The sequence below is a fragment of the Dendrobates tinctorius genome, unplaced genomic scaffold, assembly GCF_039654945.1.
Source record: "Dendrobates tinctorius isolate UK_male_01 unplaced genomic scaffold, ASM3965494v1 ptg000241l, whole genome shotgun sequence".
NCBI classification, from domain to species: Eukaryota; Metazoa; Chordata; class Amphibia; order Anura; family Dendrobatidae; genus Dendrobates; species Dendrobates tinctorius.
This window is the reverse complement of record NW_027361908.1, coordinates 16,590,615-16,605,238: the sequence shown is the minus strand read 5'-3', so window position 1 is coordinate 16,605,238 and position 14,624 is coordinate 16,590,615. Positions and strand designations below refer to the sequence as shown.

Sequence of the window (14,624 nt, the reverse complement as noted above, 5' to 3'; positions counted from 1 at the left end):
CGTATTTTATAGGGACACTTTCGGTGTCTCTTTCTACCTACACAATGTGTATAGGCACACTGACACCTAGTGTAAGAGCATAATATTGCACAACACTTTTTAACTCTTTATACTGTTCAGTTGCACTGACATTACACTGTGAAGTTTGGCATAGCACTATTTATTGTGTTTATTAATTGTATGCACTTTATTATTGTATATTAAAGTTTTTGCTCACATAATGTTGCACATATATTTTTATTGTTTGGATATAATTATGTTCTGCACTATTATGTGATATGTATGCTATACACCGGGATGGTACTGCCCTTATCTATATAAATCTCAGCAAGTGTATAAATTGTATTTACTTTATATATGGGCACCTGATTTTAATTTTTAAAATTTGATATATATCATGATATATTAATAAATATTATTTTTAATGGGACTTATGGTCGTATGTGGTCTTCTGTGTGAGGGTTAATGTTGGGACAGATCGTTTTGCCCCCCCCACTCAAGCATCTTTACCCTCTTTTCAACCAAGAAAAGCTAATTAACATACATCACTTGTAGGTATTAAAGATCTTTTTTTTGTAACAAAATACAGCATTTGCTTTGCCTAACAAGTACACCTTTATAAAGGGCAGAAGGGATACAGACAGCTAGTGATGGTGCTTTGGAGACAAATAGGCTGCTGACAGGTTTCTTTTCAAGAAATAATACACTATAAAAGAATTAGGTGGTATTCTCATTTTATACATGGTCACTTTGATATGCGAGACAAACTCTATTTTTCTAGAGATGCCGCTACAGTTAGGGTTTACATTGCTGGCAACATGTTCAGTTTTACTTTTTTTCCCTCTAAAAAGTCAGATACGAATTATATTACATACTTTTCCATTGTAAACTTAAGAAAAAAATGCAATTTCAGCTCACGCTTCTGTGAGCTAGTGATGCAAACACGTAGAATGTAGAAAAGATGTATCCAGCTCTCATCCAAAGGTTCAGTAAAAATTGCCATTCATGAAATTCATTACAAATCAACACTACAAAAATGTAATAAAATACACGTGTTTAGACTGTTAAGCATTTCAAATGGGTTTCGGGTTTGAAACGCGTTAATCTACACAAGTGTATTTTTTTACAATTTTCTTCCATTGATATTGTACTGAATTTGATAAATGACTAGTTTTTATTGAACCTTGGGATGAGTGCTGGATATATCTTTTTTATTTTCCACTGCCCAACATTCATGGCACGAGTAAATACATTGATGTCCAGACCGACTGTGGGTCTTCTGATCCAAACTCAATATCTTCATAGGTATAAATAAGGCTGATGACTTCAGGTAGGAAGACCTGTGGTTGGTCTGACCATAGCTGTCTGTATTCGGACTGTGAATGTCATGTGTGAAAGAGGCGTAACTGATGCTGGCACTGATGAATACTGTGAATTTTTTCCTAAATATAGTGGTCTATGAAAATGTTGAGACTAGGACGCCATTATTTACCAGTTTAAAAAAGTCCTAAAGTGACGAACTGTTGGAATTTTCAGTATGTATTTTATTCATGTGTATATAGCCACATGCCAGTTTATACCATTTAAGCTCCAGTCAGGCCTCTCTAATCCTGCCATTTTGCTACAGCTCTCCAGAGTGAGAAGCTTTATCTTTTGATAATATGTAATTGTAGTTGCTGAAGCAAGGAAAATCTATTGAGAGCAATATAAAATGTCACTGTGGTTGAAGCAAGTGAAATGGACTGTATTGACTTACCATTGTACCCTGGGACAGGCTTCCCGGCTTGTCCTGGAGGAGGTGCCAATGAATTTCCTAGACCAGTACATGTTGCGGATATAGGGGATCCAGTTTCTAGAAGAAGACATGTTATTAGAACACTTATTTATAAGCATCACATTATACTGGGAATAAGATAGAATACTGAATTAAGGCTTGTGAACACTGTCGTATTACTGCTCTATACCACCTCCCATTATTTTAGACCTGAGTTATGGCACATACAAAAATTTAAGAACAAGCAAAAGAGTATGGGTGGAAAAGGTTGTTCCCAAAATCCAGCCAGAGGTTTAAAGGCCTAATAACAGCAGCTGGGTTAGCTCAGCAGAGTGGAGTTTGGGCTGGAGTTGAACAGAGGTGTGTTTGTTTGGTAAACACGTTTCAACTACTTGAGCTGATACTGTTGGGAAAAAATATTGGTGAGTGAGGCTGCTACATTTACTTTGTTTGATTACAGCTGAAGAAAGGACGGTTTCTGTTATTCATTTGCTATTTTCAAATAAAAAACCCTATGCTGGTTCATATATAAATGGTTACAAGAGAGCGGAACCCTTTCAGCCCTTTATATATTTGTGCTTTATGTGTATATTCATTTACAATGTGTGTATGTATGTATAAATTTAATATGTGGGCCTATTGAGAATTTAAAGTGAACCTGTCAGCTGTTTTGGCTGATATAAGATGTGGCCACAGCCTTTCAGGGTTTATCTACAGCATTCTATAATTCTATAGATAAGCCCCCGAACCGAACTGAAAGATAAGAAAAATAAGCTTTATTATACTCACCCAGGGGTCGGTCCGGTCCGATGGATGTCGCAGATCAGGATCCGGTGCCTCCCGTCTTCTTGCGATGCCGCCCTCCTGCTTGCTTCATGGCTCTCCGGCATCGCACTCCTGCGCAGGCACAATTATCTGCCCTGTTGAGGGCAGACCAAAGTACTGCAGTGCGCAGGCGCCGAGAAAAGTCAGAGAGGCCCAGCGCCTGCACACTGCAATTAGAGATGGGTAGATGGACTTGAAGGACACCGGTCCATCGGCCAGGTCAGTAGTCTCTGGCCACTGAACATGAGGCTTGCAAATCTCTTATCTTCTGGGATTTGCAGTGTGGCTTTTGATTAGTCTGGGCTGGTGCAACCTCTTCATTGTGGTATGTCAGACAGATGAGGTTGTGCAAGCCCTGACTACTCAAAAGTCATGCCAGGGATCCCGGAAGATGAAATATTCACTAGTCCACCTTTCAGGGGCCAGGTACTACTAACCTGACTGAGTTCCGAGAATCGATACACCCATCTCTAGTAACATTAATATCCTTTTGAGCCAACGTACAGTACATGTGCCAAAAATGTTTCCAAATACTTCAATGACAGTTATCCTGTTCTCAAGCAGGAATGATTGATGACAAAGCACAACAGAATTCTGCGCTTTCCATTCCTGACGTTAGTTGAAAAGCGGAACAGTGTCGTTGCTATAAGGTTTCCCAAGGAGGTTTTCTCAAACATCTCCAACTGTCATGGTGGCGTCAGGGTCTGTGGATTCCACAGATTCAGACACTCATCCTTGTTACTCCATAGATAGCTATGGTTAACACAGAATAACTCAGGCATCAACTTCTAGAGCTGCATCTCCTAGGCAAGTAAGGAGTTAAATCTATGCTGGACTTAGCTTGTTGATTGTCTGTGGTCACATAGTGCGGGAGAACCAGTCGTGTCTGCTTTTTCCCAATTTAAGCTGGCTCCTCTGTTCAGGTAATGCCAGCAATAGTTCTTTATCATTGTCTGGAGAGTTGGACATGTCCTGGTTATTCTTTGTTGCCTCTTGTGTTGTACATTTTATATTCTTCTGTGTATTTCCCTGAGATAGTGTTGTGATTGTTCTTCCGTTTCTACCCTGTGTCTTGTTTTTGTATTTCCTCACACACTGCACAGACTAGGACTACTTAGAAAATTTTATTATGTGCAGTCTCAGAAACGTTTCGGCCCACAACAGGCCTTCGTCGGTCTGCTGTATCAGATATGAGACAGAGATATAAAACAGTCATAACAAGTCCTCATGTATAATGCATAGATGACAAGTACGTAATATCCAGTCACAAAAAAAGAAAAAAAAAAAAAAATCACAAAATCGAGATTACACATAAATAATACATCATATAACATAATGACCAAATAGGACAAAGAACCAGGTGGAGAGAAAAAAAAGGTGATTATTAAAAAGGTGGCCTACCCGACTGATGTCACAGTGTGGTGACTAAATGCAAGTCCAAAGGAGACTAATTTCGAATATATCGATTCCTAAATAGGTAAGTGCAGCGAGGTAAGATAATTGTGGTTCATAGTGATCAAGGTCTTAAAAAGAATGATATTCTAAATATACCTGCTATCAAGGATGGTGCAGGTGTGCACTGACTTGATACTGTTTGCGTATGGGCTATAAGTTAAGATAACATTAAGAAATATACAGCGGAGTGCAAAATGGTAAGGACTCGTGGGTAATACCTGGTAAACTAGCCAGACTCAATATATTGATTTTGGTGCGGTATCTAACTTTGATCTGCACACCCCAAACCGGCCTCCACAAGGTAAGCATTCCTGATTAATAGTGCGCCCTTTCTTTTTCACCACCACTGCTGTTACTAGTATTTACCTGTGCTCCTGCTGTATTACAGCTTTAGGGGATACCACTCCATTGATTACACCGCTTATCTTGTGCTCCCTCTCAGCTACAGTCCTGGATGGACCTCTGGTTCAAGAGCGCTTAGTTTTTCATATCAAACGCCTGTCTTACATGGTAAGCAGTGATGTGTCAGCCTGTCTTCAGCTTACTGATACTGCCATGCTCAGTTCTTATTGTGACGCATTCTCTCTTATTTTTAGCCCTTTATGGGCATTGAAACATAAAGCCTTATAAAGAAAAAGAAAAAAGCAGGTATATTTTATCTTTACCCTCTCCTGACTATTTCAGGCCAAGCATCTCACAATGTGCATCATCCTAATTTGAATCCAAGGAGTTAGATACCGCACCAAAATCAATATATATTGAGTCTGGCTAGTTTACCAGGTATATATTACCCACGAGTCCTTACCATTTTGCATTCCGCTGTATATTTCTTAATGTTATCTTAACTTAAATTATAGCCCATACGCAAACAGTATCAAGTGAGTGCACAGTGCACACCTGCACCAACCTTGATAGCAGGTATATTTAGAATATCAATCTCTTTAAACCTTGATTACTATGAACCACAATTATCTTACCTCGCTGCACTTACCTATTTAGGAATCGATATATACAAAATAAGTCTCCTGAGACATTTTTTCTTTTTGTGTGACTGGATATTACGTACTTGTCATCTATGCATTATACATGAGGACTTGTTATGACTGTTTTATATCTCTGTCTCATATCTGATACAGCAGACCGACGAAGGCCTGTTGTGGGCCGAAACGTTTCTAAGACTGCACATAATAAAATTTTCTTTCAAAAAGGATCATTCAAGTTACTATTTGCTATTCATTTGGGTCTGGGTAACCTACTTGTGCTCCCTGCGGTAGTGCCCGCTATACTTATCATAGGACTACTTAGAAGCATAGGAAGGAACAAGGCTCAGGCATCTCCACCTTCAGCAGTAAACAAATTACAAGGAAAGCCAGGGACCACTAGCCTGAAGATCAGTATAGGTGCACATCTGATATCTCACAGTCACACCATGACATGAGGGTTGCAGTATTTGCTGTTGCACCTTGGCCTTAGGTTTTGTCTACTATTTAAGAAGAAACCGGTATTATAAATGCCACACAGTGGATTGAGCAGATTGCTACAGAATTTGCACTGGAGCCCAGAATCTTTGAGCCAAATTTCTGTAGTACAGTAAGTTAAAAGGAAAGACTGAAGAAATAAAGACAGGAATCAAATCTAAAAGAGGATGTACTTTGATTTAACACATATGTATATTATTATTCTCTATCATGCCTTCACCTAATCAAATATGGGTTAAACTTTCCCAAAACACTGTAACTGCTGAGTTACAAAACACAGAGACTGTAGATTTGAAAATGACAACCAGGTCTCTTTTGTATTCTGTATTTCAATTAGACGTTTGCTTCATTGAGTTGAAGATTAACAATTTTAACATGTTAAATCCAATTTTCCTCAATATGACTTTATACATAAACAATAATAGTACAAACGTTGTCTCCAGTAAGAAGATTAGACCGCAGATGAAGATTTACATTTAAGCTGATGATCTGGATTTTGTTTGGGGAATATGTAACTAAGGTAATTCTCAATCCAAATCTGCATAAAAAGAGAATTACTGAAAATGCTGGGATTTGGTTATCCATTCTGCACCCACATTGTGTTAACCCTTTCGCGCCTGAGCCTGTTTTTGCCTTCGTGACCAGGCCAATTTTTTCAATTCTGACCAGTGTCACTTTATGAGGCCATAACTCTAGAACGCTTCAACGGATCCTGCTGATTCTGACATTGTTTTCTCATGACATATTGTACTTCAGGATAGTGGTAAAATTTCTTAGATATGAACTGCACTTATATGTTAAAAAAATCGAAATTTGGCAAAAATTTTGAAAATTTTGCAATTTTCAAACTTTTAATTTTTATGCCCTTAAATCAGAGAGTGATATCACACAAAATAGTTAATAAATAACATTTCCCACATGTCTACTTTACATCTGCACAATTTTGGAAACATAATTTTTTTTTTTTTGGAAGTTATAAGGGTTAAAAGTTGACCAGCGATTTCTCATTTTTACAACAAAATTTACAACACCATTTTTTTTAGGGACCACCTCACATTTGAAGTGAGTTTGGGGGGTCAATATGACAGAAAATACCCAAAAGTGACACCATTCTTAAAACTGCACCTCTCAATGTACTCAAAACCACATTCAAGAAGTTTATTAACCCTTCAGGTGCTTCACATGAATGAATGGAATGTGGAAGGAAAAAATAAACATTTAACTTTTTTTCACAAACATTTTACTTCAGAACCATTTTTTTTATTTTCACAAGTGTAAAAACAGAAAATGAACCACAAAATTTTATGTGCAATTTCTCCCAAATACGCCGATACCCCGTATGTGGGGCTAAACCACTGTTTGAGCACACGGCAGAGCTCAGAAAGGAAGGAGTGCCGTTTGACTTTTTCAATGCAGAATTGGCTGGAATTGAGATAGGATGCCATGTCGCATTTGGAGAGCCCCTAATGTGCCTAAACAGTGGAAACACCCACAAGTGACCCCATTTTGGAAACTAGACCCCTTAAAGAACTTATCTAGATGTGTCGTGAGCACTTTGAACCCCCAAGTGCTTCACAGAAGTTTATAACGTAGAGCCATGAAAATAAAAAATCATTTTTGTTCCACAAACATGATCTTTTAGCCCCCAATTTTTTATTTTCACAAGGGTAACAGGAGAAATTGGACCCCAAAAGTTGTTGTCCAATTTGTCCTGAGTACACTGGTACCCCATATGTGGAAGAAAACTACTGTTTGGGCACACGGTGGGGATCGGAAGGGAAGTAGTGACGTTTTGGAATGCAGACTTTGATGGAATGGTCTGCGGGTGTCATGTCGCGTTTGCAGAGCCCCTGATGTGCCTAAACAGTGGAAATCCTCCACAAGTGACCCCTTTTTGGAAACTAGACCCCCCCAAGGAACTTATCTAGATGTGTGGTGAGGACTTTGAACCCCCAAGTGTTTCACTAAAGTTTATAATGTAGAGCCATGAAAATAAAAAAATCATTTTTTTTCCACAAAAATGATCTTTTAGCTCCCAATTTTTATTTTCACAAGGGTAACAGGAGAAATTGGACCCTAAGAGTTGTTGTCCAATTTGTCCTGAGTAGGCTGGTACCCCACATGTGGGGGGGGACCACTGTTTGGGCACACGGTGGGGCTCGGAAGGGAAGTAGTGACGTTCTGGAATGCAGACTTTGATGGAATGGTCTGCGGGCGTCATATTGCATTTACAGAGCCCCTGATGTACCTAAACAGTGGAAACCCCCAATTCGAATTCCAACCCTTACCTCAACACACCCCTAACCCTAGCCCTAACCCTAGCCCTAACCCTAGCCCTAACCCTAGCCTGCCTGCTTTTTTTTTTCTTTACTTTTTTTTATTTTTGTGTTTTTTATTTTTTGTATTTTTGACTCATAGTAACGCCACTTCTCCTCTGATCTCACACTGGCAGATGATCAGAGGAGAAGCAGCATTACTATGTGACAAGATCGCTGCCCAGCACATAGTAACGCCACTTCTCCTCTGATCTCACACTGACAGTTGATCAGAGGAGAAGCAGCGTTACTGTGTGACAAGATCGCTGCCTGACACAGCTGTGCCAGGCAGCGATCAGCTGTGCCAGGCAGCGATCTAGTCACACTGTAACGCTGCTTCACCTCTGCTCATCTGTCAGCATGAGCTCAGAGGAGAAGTCGCGTTATAATGAGGGAGATCGCCGGGAATCAAGCAGCTTTCCCAGCGAGCTCTCTCATTGGCTGCTGTGACGCGACGTCATCAGGACCTGAACCAATCAGGTCTCGATGACGTCGGGGGTCCCAGCATGCATTGTGCACCGGGATCCCCGCGTTATAAGGTATGAGGGGGTCCCGGGGGGCACAAAACCGCCGACAGTAGATAAACGTCGGCGCTGCACAAAGCCCAGCAAGCGCCAACGTTTATCTACTGTGGGCGGTCGGGAAGAGGTTAATAAAAAAAGCTAACTGAATTTCCTAGTAATTTAACCATTAGACTATGACATACGTCATAAAACCAAAAATAGTAACACAGGACAGATTGCTATAGAAATATATTTGTATATGTATTTCATCTAGATCTCACTTGCCTGCTATAGGCTATATGCTATATACTCATGTACTCTTATATACTCCATATACTCATATATTCACATATATACATATTCACAGCTATCCTGAACTTTGTAACCAGTTGTTGGAAATGACCTGCTACACCCCATGAGCCAGTCTGGGGAGCTGATGTTATCTCATGATAGCATTGTCTTGTGACATTTCTCCCAGACATAGAGAAGAGGAAGTAACAACAGATGTTCCAAGCCGATATTGGAGTCTTGCTGACATTGCAAGACTATGGACAGTAAATCATATGATGTTTAAGTCACCCCATGTCGGACATCCATATATGGTCATGTATTTAAACTGACCAATTAGATTAGAAGTTCAGCCTTTATGTTGATGAGTAAACACTCCTATCTGTACGAACTGATAAAACCATGTATATTCAATAAACCAGCAGAGTCCTGCTGGAAAGAGATGCTTCTAACAACGTGTGTAGGGTGTCTTCTTTCCTGTTGAGTGCTCAATAAGACTCTGTCTAATTAGGACAGGCCGCAGCACACACAGAGATATAAATCTATATCAATCAAATTTCCATGACAATCTGGAGCCCAATGTGGGGCTGTGGACAAAACGCACGGGGACCCTGCTGACCGGAGAGGACAGAGGTGCCGGCCAAGGCCTTGGCTCATGGGGACGGAGATTTGCGCAACTCCATAAGTAAGGTAAGAAAATCTAGTTATCTTACCTGAATGTTCCCTGTGCCCAGTCCAGGTCAGCAACTCTAGCTGGTCAGTGTGGTCACCAAACCTAGGTAGTGTAAAAAAGTCCACACACTATCCAAACCCTGGGATAAGCTAAGTGTCTGCCGTGGTCCTGTATATGTCTAGATCTGGGTGAGAGAAGTGGTGGAAAACTGTGACTGATTTGTGCTTGTGGTTGCTGAGAAACCGATAACAAGACACTGAATCTCTCTGACCAAGTTAAGACACGTCCCCGCACCACACGGAGGTTTTGACTTAGGCGGGGTATCGCAGGTGAATTCCTCTGGGTAAGCTGTCACGGTCCCCGCACCACACACGGAGGTGTCAGCTTCAAGGAGGTATCACAGGTGAATCTCTCGGCTGTCACGTTTCTCGCACACACACGGGAAACATAGCCTTGAGAGAATTCACAGGCTGATCATTGGAGAGATTATCACGGTTCTCGGGTGCCCACGGAGGGTGATAATCTAGTGGGATATCACGGCGCCCGTCTCCCACGGCGGAGGGTGATACATCCCGTGCTAACCAAAGCGCCACGGATGATCGGCAGTTTTTTTTTACATATTGTCATTTTTTTGCATGCTTTTCCCTGTTTTATCTTGCATTTTTGGTGGAGATTTTTATTTTTTGTTACTATAGTGTGAGAATTTTCGGGAAAGTTGGGTTTTTAAGTATATCACTGTAGTCTCAGTTTGCTTTTTGTTTCCATTGTTCTCAGAAGATTTTACTGAGAGACGCAGGCAGGAAAAGGGAAGTGTGTGTGTTCTGCAGTCAGCAAGGACACTTTTTAGATTGTTGGAAGTGTACTTGTATTGATCTTTGATTTTTCGGAGTGGTTTTTAAGTTTTATCAACTTTTTGATTTGTTTTTCATTTAAAAATCTTTTACTCCCTGATCATTTTTCTTTTTTCCTTTTGGGTTTTTCCATTTTTTAAGTTTTGTTGTCAGTTTTTTGGTTTTCACTTCTTCATTCGTTTTCCTTTTCTTTTTTTTGTTAAAAAGAGAATTTTTACCTGCTTTTGGTTATTTCCTTGTCTTCTTGTCAATTTTTGATTTTCCAATTTGTTCCTCTGCTTTTGAAGGTTTTTTTTAATAAATATTTTGGTTTTGTTTTTTCCCTTCCTTTTTAAGCAAGTTTAAAAAAGGATTGTGAAGTTTTTGAAGTGTCAATCACCCTTTTTGAAGTTTTTGGAACAGACATAGTAGGTGTTATTCAGAAAGTTAAGTATGTGTTTTTCCAAGGGCAGCTTCGTATGCTGTAGCATGGCATAATGTATTGAAAGTAAAAAAGGGAAGTTTAGCTAGTGAAGCTGAATTGCCGTCTGCATTTCTTAAAGTGACAGCGGATTTTACAGCGCAGAAGGCGCTGAGAGTTAGTGTGAACAGGAAAGGATTGTTTTTTTGTGTACTAAAGAAGAAAAACTGCTTTCAGCGGCATTCTAATCTGTGCCGTCTGTCTGAGAGGCACCACAAATCCAAGCATGCCTTCAGTGATGGCAGAAAATGGGAAGGAGTCCGCTCCCCCCTCCATCTCCTCTCTCCCCACTCTTCCCTCCTCCCATCTCTCTCATATCTCTCCTCACTCTATCTCCACTATTCTCACTCCCACCTCCCCTCTCTCATCTATTTTCCTCCTATACCTCATCCTCCCTCACCATCACCATCTCTCTCCCCTCTCTATCTTCTCCATCTCCGCCTACCTCTCCTTCTTCTCTCTCTCCCATCTCTCCTCCCCCTCCATCTTCATCACCAACGCCCATCTCTCACCTCTCCTCCACCCTTCCCTGCTCCGCTCTCTCTCTCCCCCGTCCACTTCTCCGTTCATTGTCACCAGCTGGCCCAGTGCCAAATCCAGACAATGAGGTGTCCCTATCTCCACAGGGCACCCTCTCTAAGGAGCCAGCTATGATACCGGGAGAAGAAAGTGAATCTCTCCCCACACTTAACACCACAGGTGCCCTCCCGATACAACAGCTAGTAGAAGGGAGGTGTGGGCCATCAGAGACTGCACCTGCTAAGTCTGAGAAGGAGCTGCAGTCTCAGAGGGGGGAGTACTACCCACACATGAGACAAACACACAATGGCACAGTGCCTCCTCTGATGAACATGAAAGGGCACCATACATGCTGCCTAGTATTAGGAGAAACTCACAGACACCAAGTAGGCAGGGGCAGATAGAGCCAGAACTCTTACACTATGTGCCCTTCACCCCTAGTCAGGTGTTCAGTATTCCAAGAAATCTGCCAGACCCAGATATGGACCCCATGCCATTTTACCTTAAAATGCAGCAGAGCCAGCAGACATATGCTGCAACCTGGAGCAGGTGAAACACTCTGGCCAATCATGAAGGAACACTTCAAGCTTCCATCAGAATTAGATGTGCATTCCTGGGAATCAGGATCAAAGCTAATTGAACAGCTCAGAGAGTGGGCCAAAGCCAGACAAGCACTCAGCCTACATAACATGGGCCAAGCTGAGACAGAGTCTGTAGACGAGTTTCATGGCAGAGTGAAGCAAGTTTTCCAAGTTGTAAGCTTCAGTATTCATGAACAGATTCATGGACAAATGTTGGCACAGGCCTTTGTGCATGGACTAAGAGAACCAATCAAGAAACTGCTGATAGTGGCCAGGCCTGAGTACAGGACAATAGCAGTAGATGCCCTGCTCGCAGCAGCCAGAAGAATTGAGTTCCTCCCTGGAGTGCGGAGGACAGTCCCTCCTATGGTGGCCACTGACGTGGAGGAGCAACCATCACACAGAGTCAGGAGAGCTGGCAGGTGTTTCAACTGTGGCAACCTTGGCCATTTCCGGAACCAGTGCACAGCACTCCGGCAACCCAGGGCATCACGCAGAGGAATAGGCCAAGAAAGAATCACAGAAGACAATGAAGAACCCTGTCCATGGGACAGAGGCAAACCGGGTCCGCCAGACGTCATGCCCCTGACATGTGAAACCCCATCAGCGGACCCAATACCTCAAATCATTGGGGGCTGTCATATCCTTCCTTGTGGACACTGGTGCAGTCAGAACTGAAAATCCCCGACCCCACCAGTCTAATCAGAGCACTCTGTGTCTTGTATGGGGACTGAAGGTCAAGACAGACATTCCCCCAGCTTGCAAGCCCCTGAGCATGTGGACACAGCCAGGACACTCCATCCTGTTCCAGTTTACGGTGGAGACCTGCCCACCTCACCTGATGAGAGCAGACCTACTGCAGGAACTGAAGGTGACCAAAGTGTCCCATGAAGATGTGACCTTGACCTCTTCTCCACCACAGACCAAGGAAGGATCAATCATGCTGGTGACCCTACAAAAGCCTGCCTCGAACAACCGGTGCAACCCTACCCAAGGAGGTGCTGGACATAGTACCCGGAAGTCTATGGTCCAAGGGAGACTTCAAGTTGCGCCAGTGCGAGTGTCACTCAAGTCTGGAACCCCGGACGCTCAGAAGGCCCAGCATCCGCTGCTCATCACCCAGAGCCAAACTGCCTCTGACCAACTGGAGGTCTAAGTGGAACTGCTGTTCAAGAAACGGCCTAAGAACTTTGGCATGGGTCAAGAGACTCTTAACCCAGAGGGGCCACACCCGGTTCGTGAAATGGCTACATTGCTTCCGGCTCCAGTGCCAGAGGATCATCTTGTACAAGATTCTGAACGTGCTCCCTGAAATTTATCCAGGCCCTGGACCAGAAGACAGCCACTCAGCTCCTCAAACTGGTTAACAAATGCTGACCTGAGATCAAGCTGGGTGAAAGGAACTGCTGCTGGCTGGTAAAGACGTCCCAGCAAGAAGACCCCCTGTGAGAGCAAGAAAGCTCAGCTGGACGTCGTCTCTGATGAAGAGGACCCCAGTAAATGGCTTGTTTTCCTGCCGGCTCTGTGCCAGAAGATGGGAGTCCCTCACGGCACTGTGAAGAGCAAGGCCAGCTTGAGCCGCATCATCCACGGGAATCATCATGCAGTCCCAGCTTTACTCGATCAAGGGGAAGACTGTGAAAGGAGAACCAGACTGGATTGAATGGTGCATAACCTGAGGGCTGTGAGCGAAGCAACAGTGTTTGAAACTCCAGTTGTGCCAGATCTGCACACTCTGCTGACAAATGTGCCAGCCACAGCAACGGTGCGCACGGTGATGGATCTGCCCGAAGCTCCCCTCAATGTTCCCCCTCACCTGGATGACCAGTTCCTGAAAACACACAAGGGGGGTGAAGAACAAATGAACAGTGATGCCCAAGAAGGCCCAGAACAGCCTTTCACAGCTCGCCAGAGCATTGTCCTCATTCCCCGTCAACTGGATTGCGGAGCATGCAGAAGTTATCGACATCGCTACCTGCACAGCCCTTTTCTTGTCTCCTCTATTCTACCTGGCGGAGCAGCGATGCAAGCTCTGGGAAAACAGAGTCCAGTGGTGTCAAAAGCAAGTTAAGTAAGTCACGTTCCTGAAGACACCGTATTGCCCGCCAGACGAAGACGTTTAACAGATGAAATAAGCGGAAGACCACTGAGGAGAAGATGGCTCCCTCAACAACTCCGAAGATGCAGACCTTCCTTGGTCTAGTCTCGCACTGCAGAACTTGGATCCCTGGTGCTCCAGTCTTAATGCAGCCTCTGTACAATTGCATCAACGCATTGCAGCCTTCATCTCACACAGGAAACTGAAAGACTCCATAGTCTCTGCACCAGCTCTAGGCCTCCCTGACTATAAGATGCCATCCCGTCCTGGCTGAACGGAGGAGGAAGGACAAAGATGGAGGAGGTCATGCTACTGGCGTCTTAAAACAGACCTGCGGAGGACAACCAAAGGCCTCTAGACTACCTCTCAGCCGGCCTGGATCCAGTTGCAAGGGGGGGCCCTCCTGCATGAAAACAATATCTACAGCACACGCCCTCCTGACAAGGCTGCTCTCCACCACTCTTCAGTGCTCTCAGCCGTTACCTGTCTCTACTCCCACTCCCAAGGGGGGATATAGATACGGACCCTCAGATGAAAAATCTGCAAGATACCGTAGATGGCTCCAGTTTTGCAGATGATGAAGGAAGGTTCCACACGGGATGTGCAGTGACCAGCAATCAACAAGACATCCTATGGTCCAGAAGTTTGTCAGCCAAGAGCCCAAGAAGCGGAACTGATAGAGCTGACAAAAGGCCTGCCAGATTGCGAAGAACAAAATTTCCAGGTACTCGCATGGCATAGCACACGACTTCGGACCCATCTGGGCTGCAAGAGACTTCATCACAGCAAGCGGGTCAACCGTGA

General features: G+C 43.2%; 1 protein-coding gene across 1 annotated transcript in view; it reads right to left on the bottom strand.

The window, feature by feature from the left end:
- ACSS3 (acyl-CoA synthetase short chain family member 3) overlaps positions 1 to 14,624 on the bottom strand; it is a 155,974-nt gene that overhangs the window by 23,290 nt on the left and 118,060 nt on the right. The window contains exon 11 of the mRNA XM_073556975.1: positions 1,757 to 1,852. Within this exon, the coding sequence (XP_073413076.1) occupies positions 1,757 to 1,852 (96 nt within the window). The remainder of the gene's footprint in view (positions 1 to 1,756; positions 1,853 to 14,624) is intronic.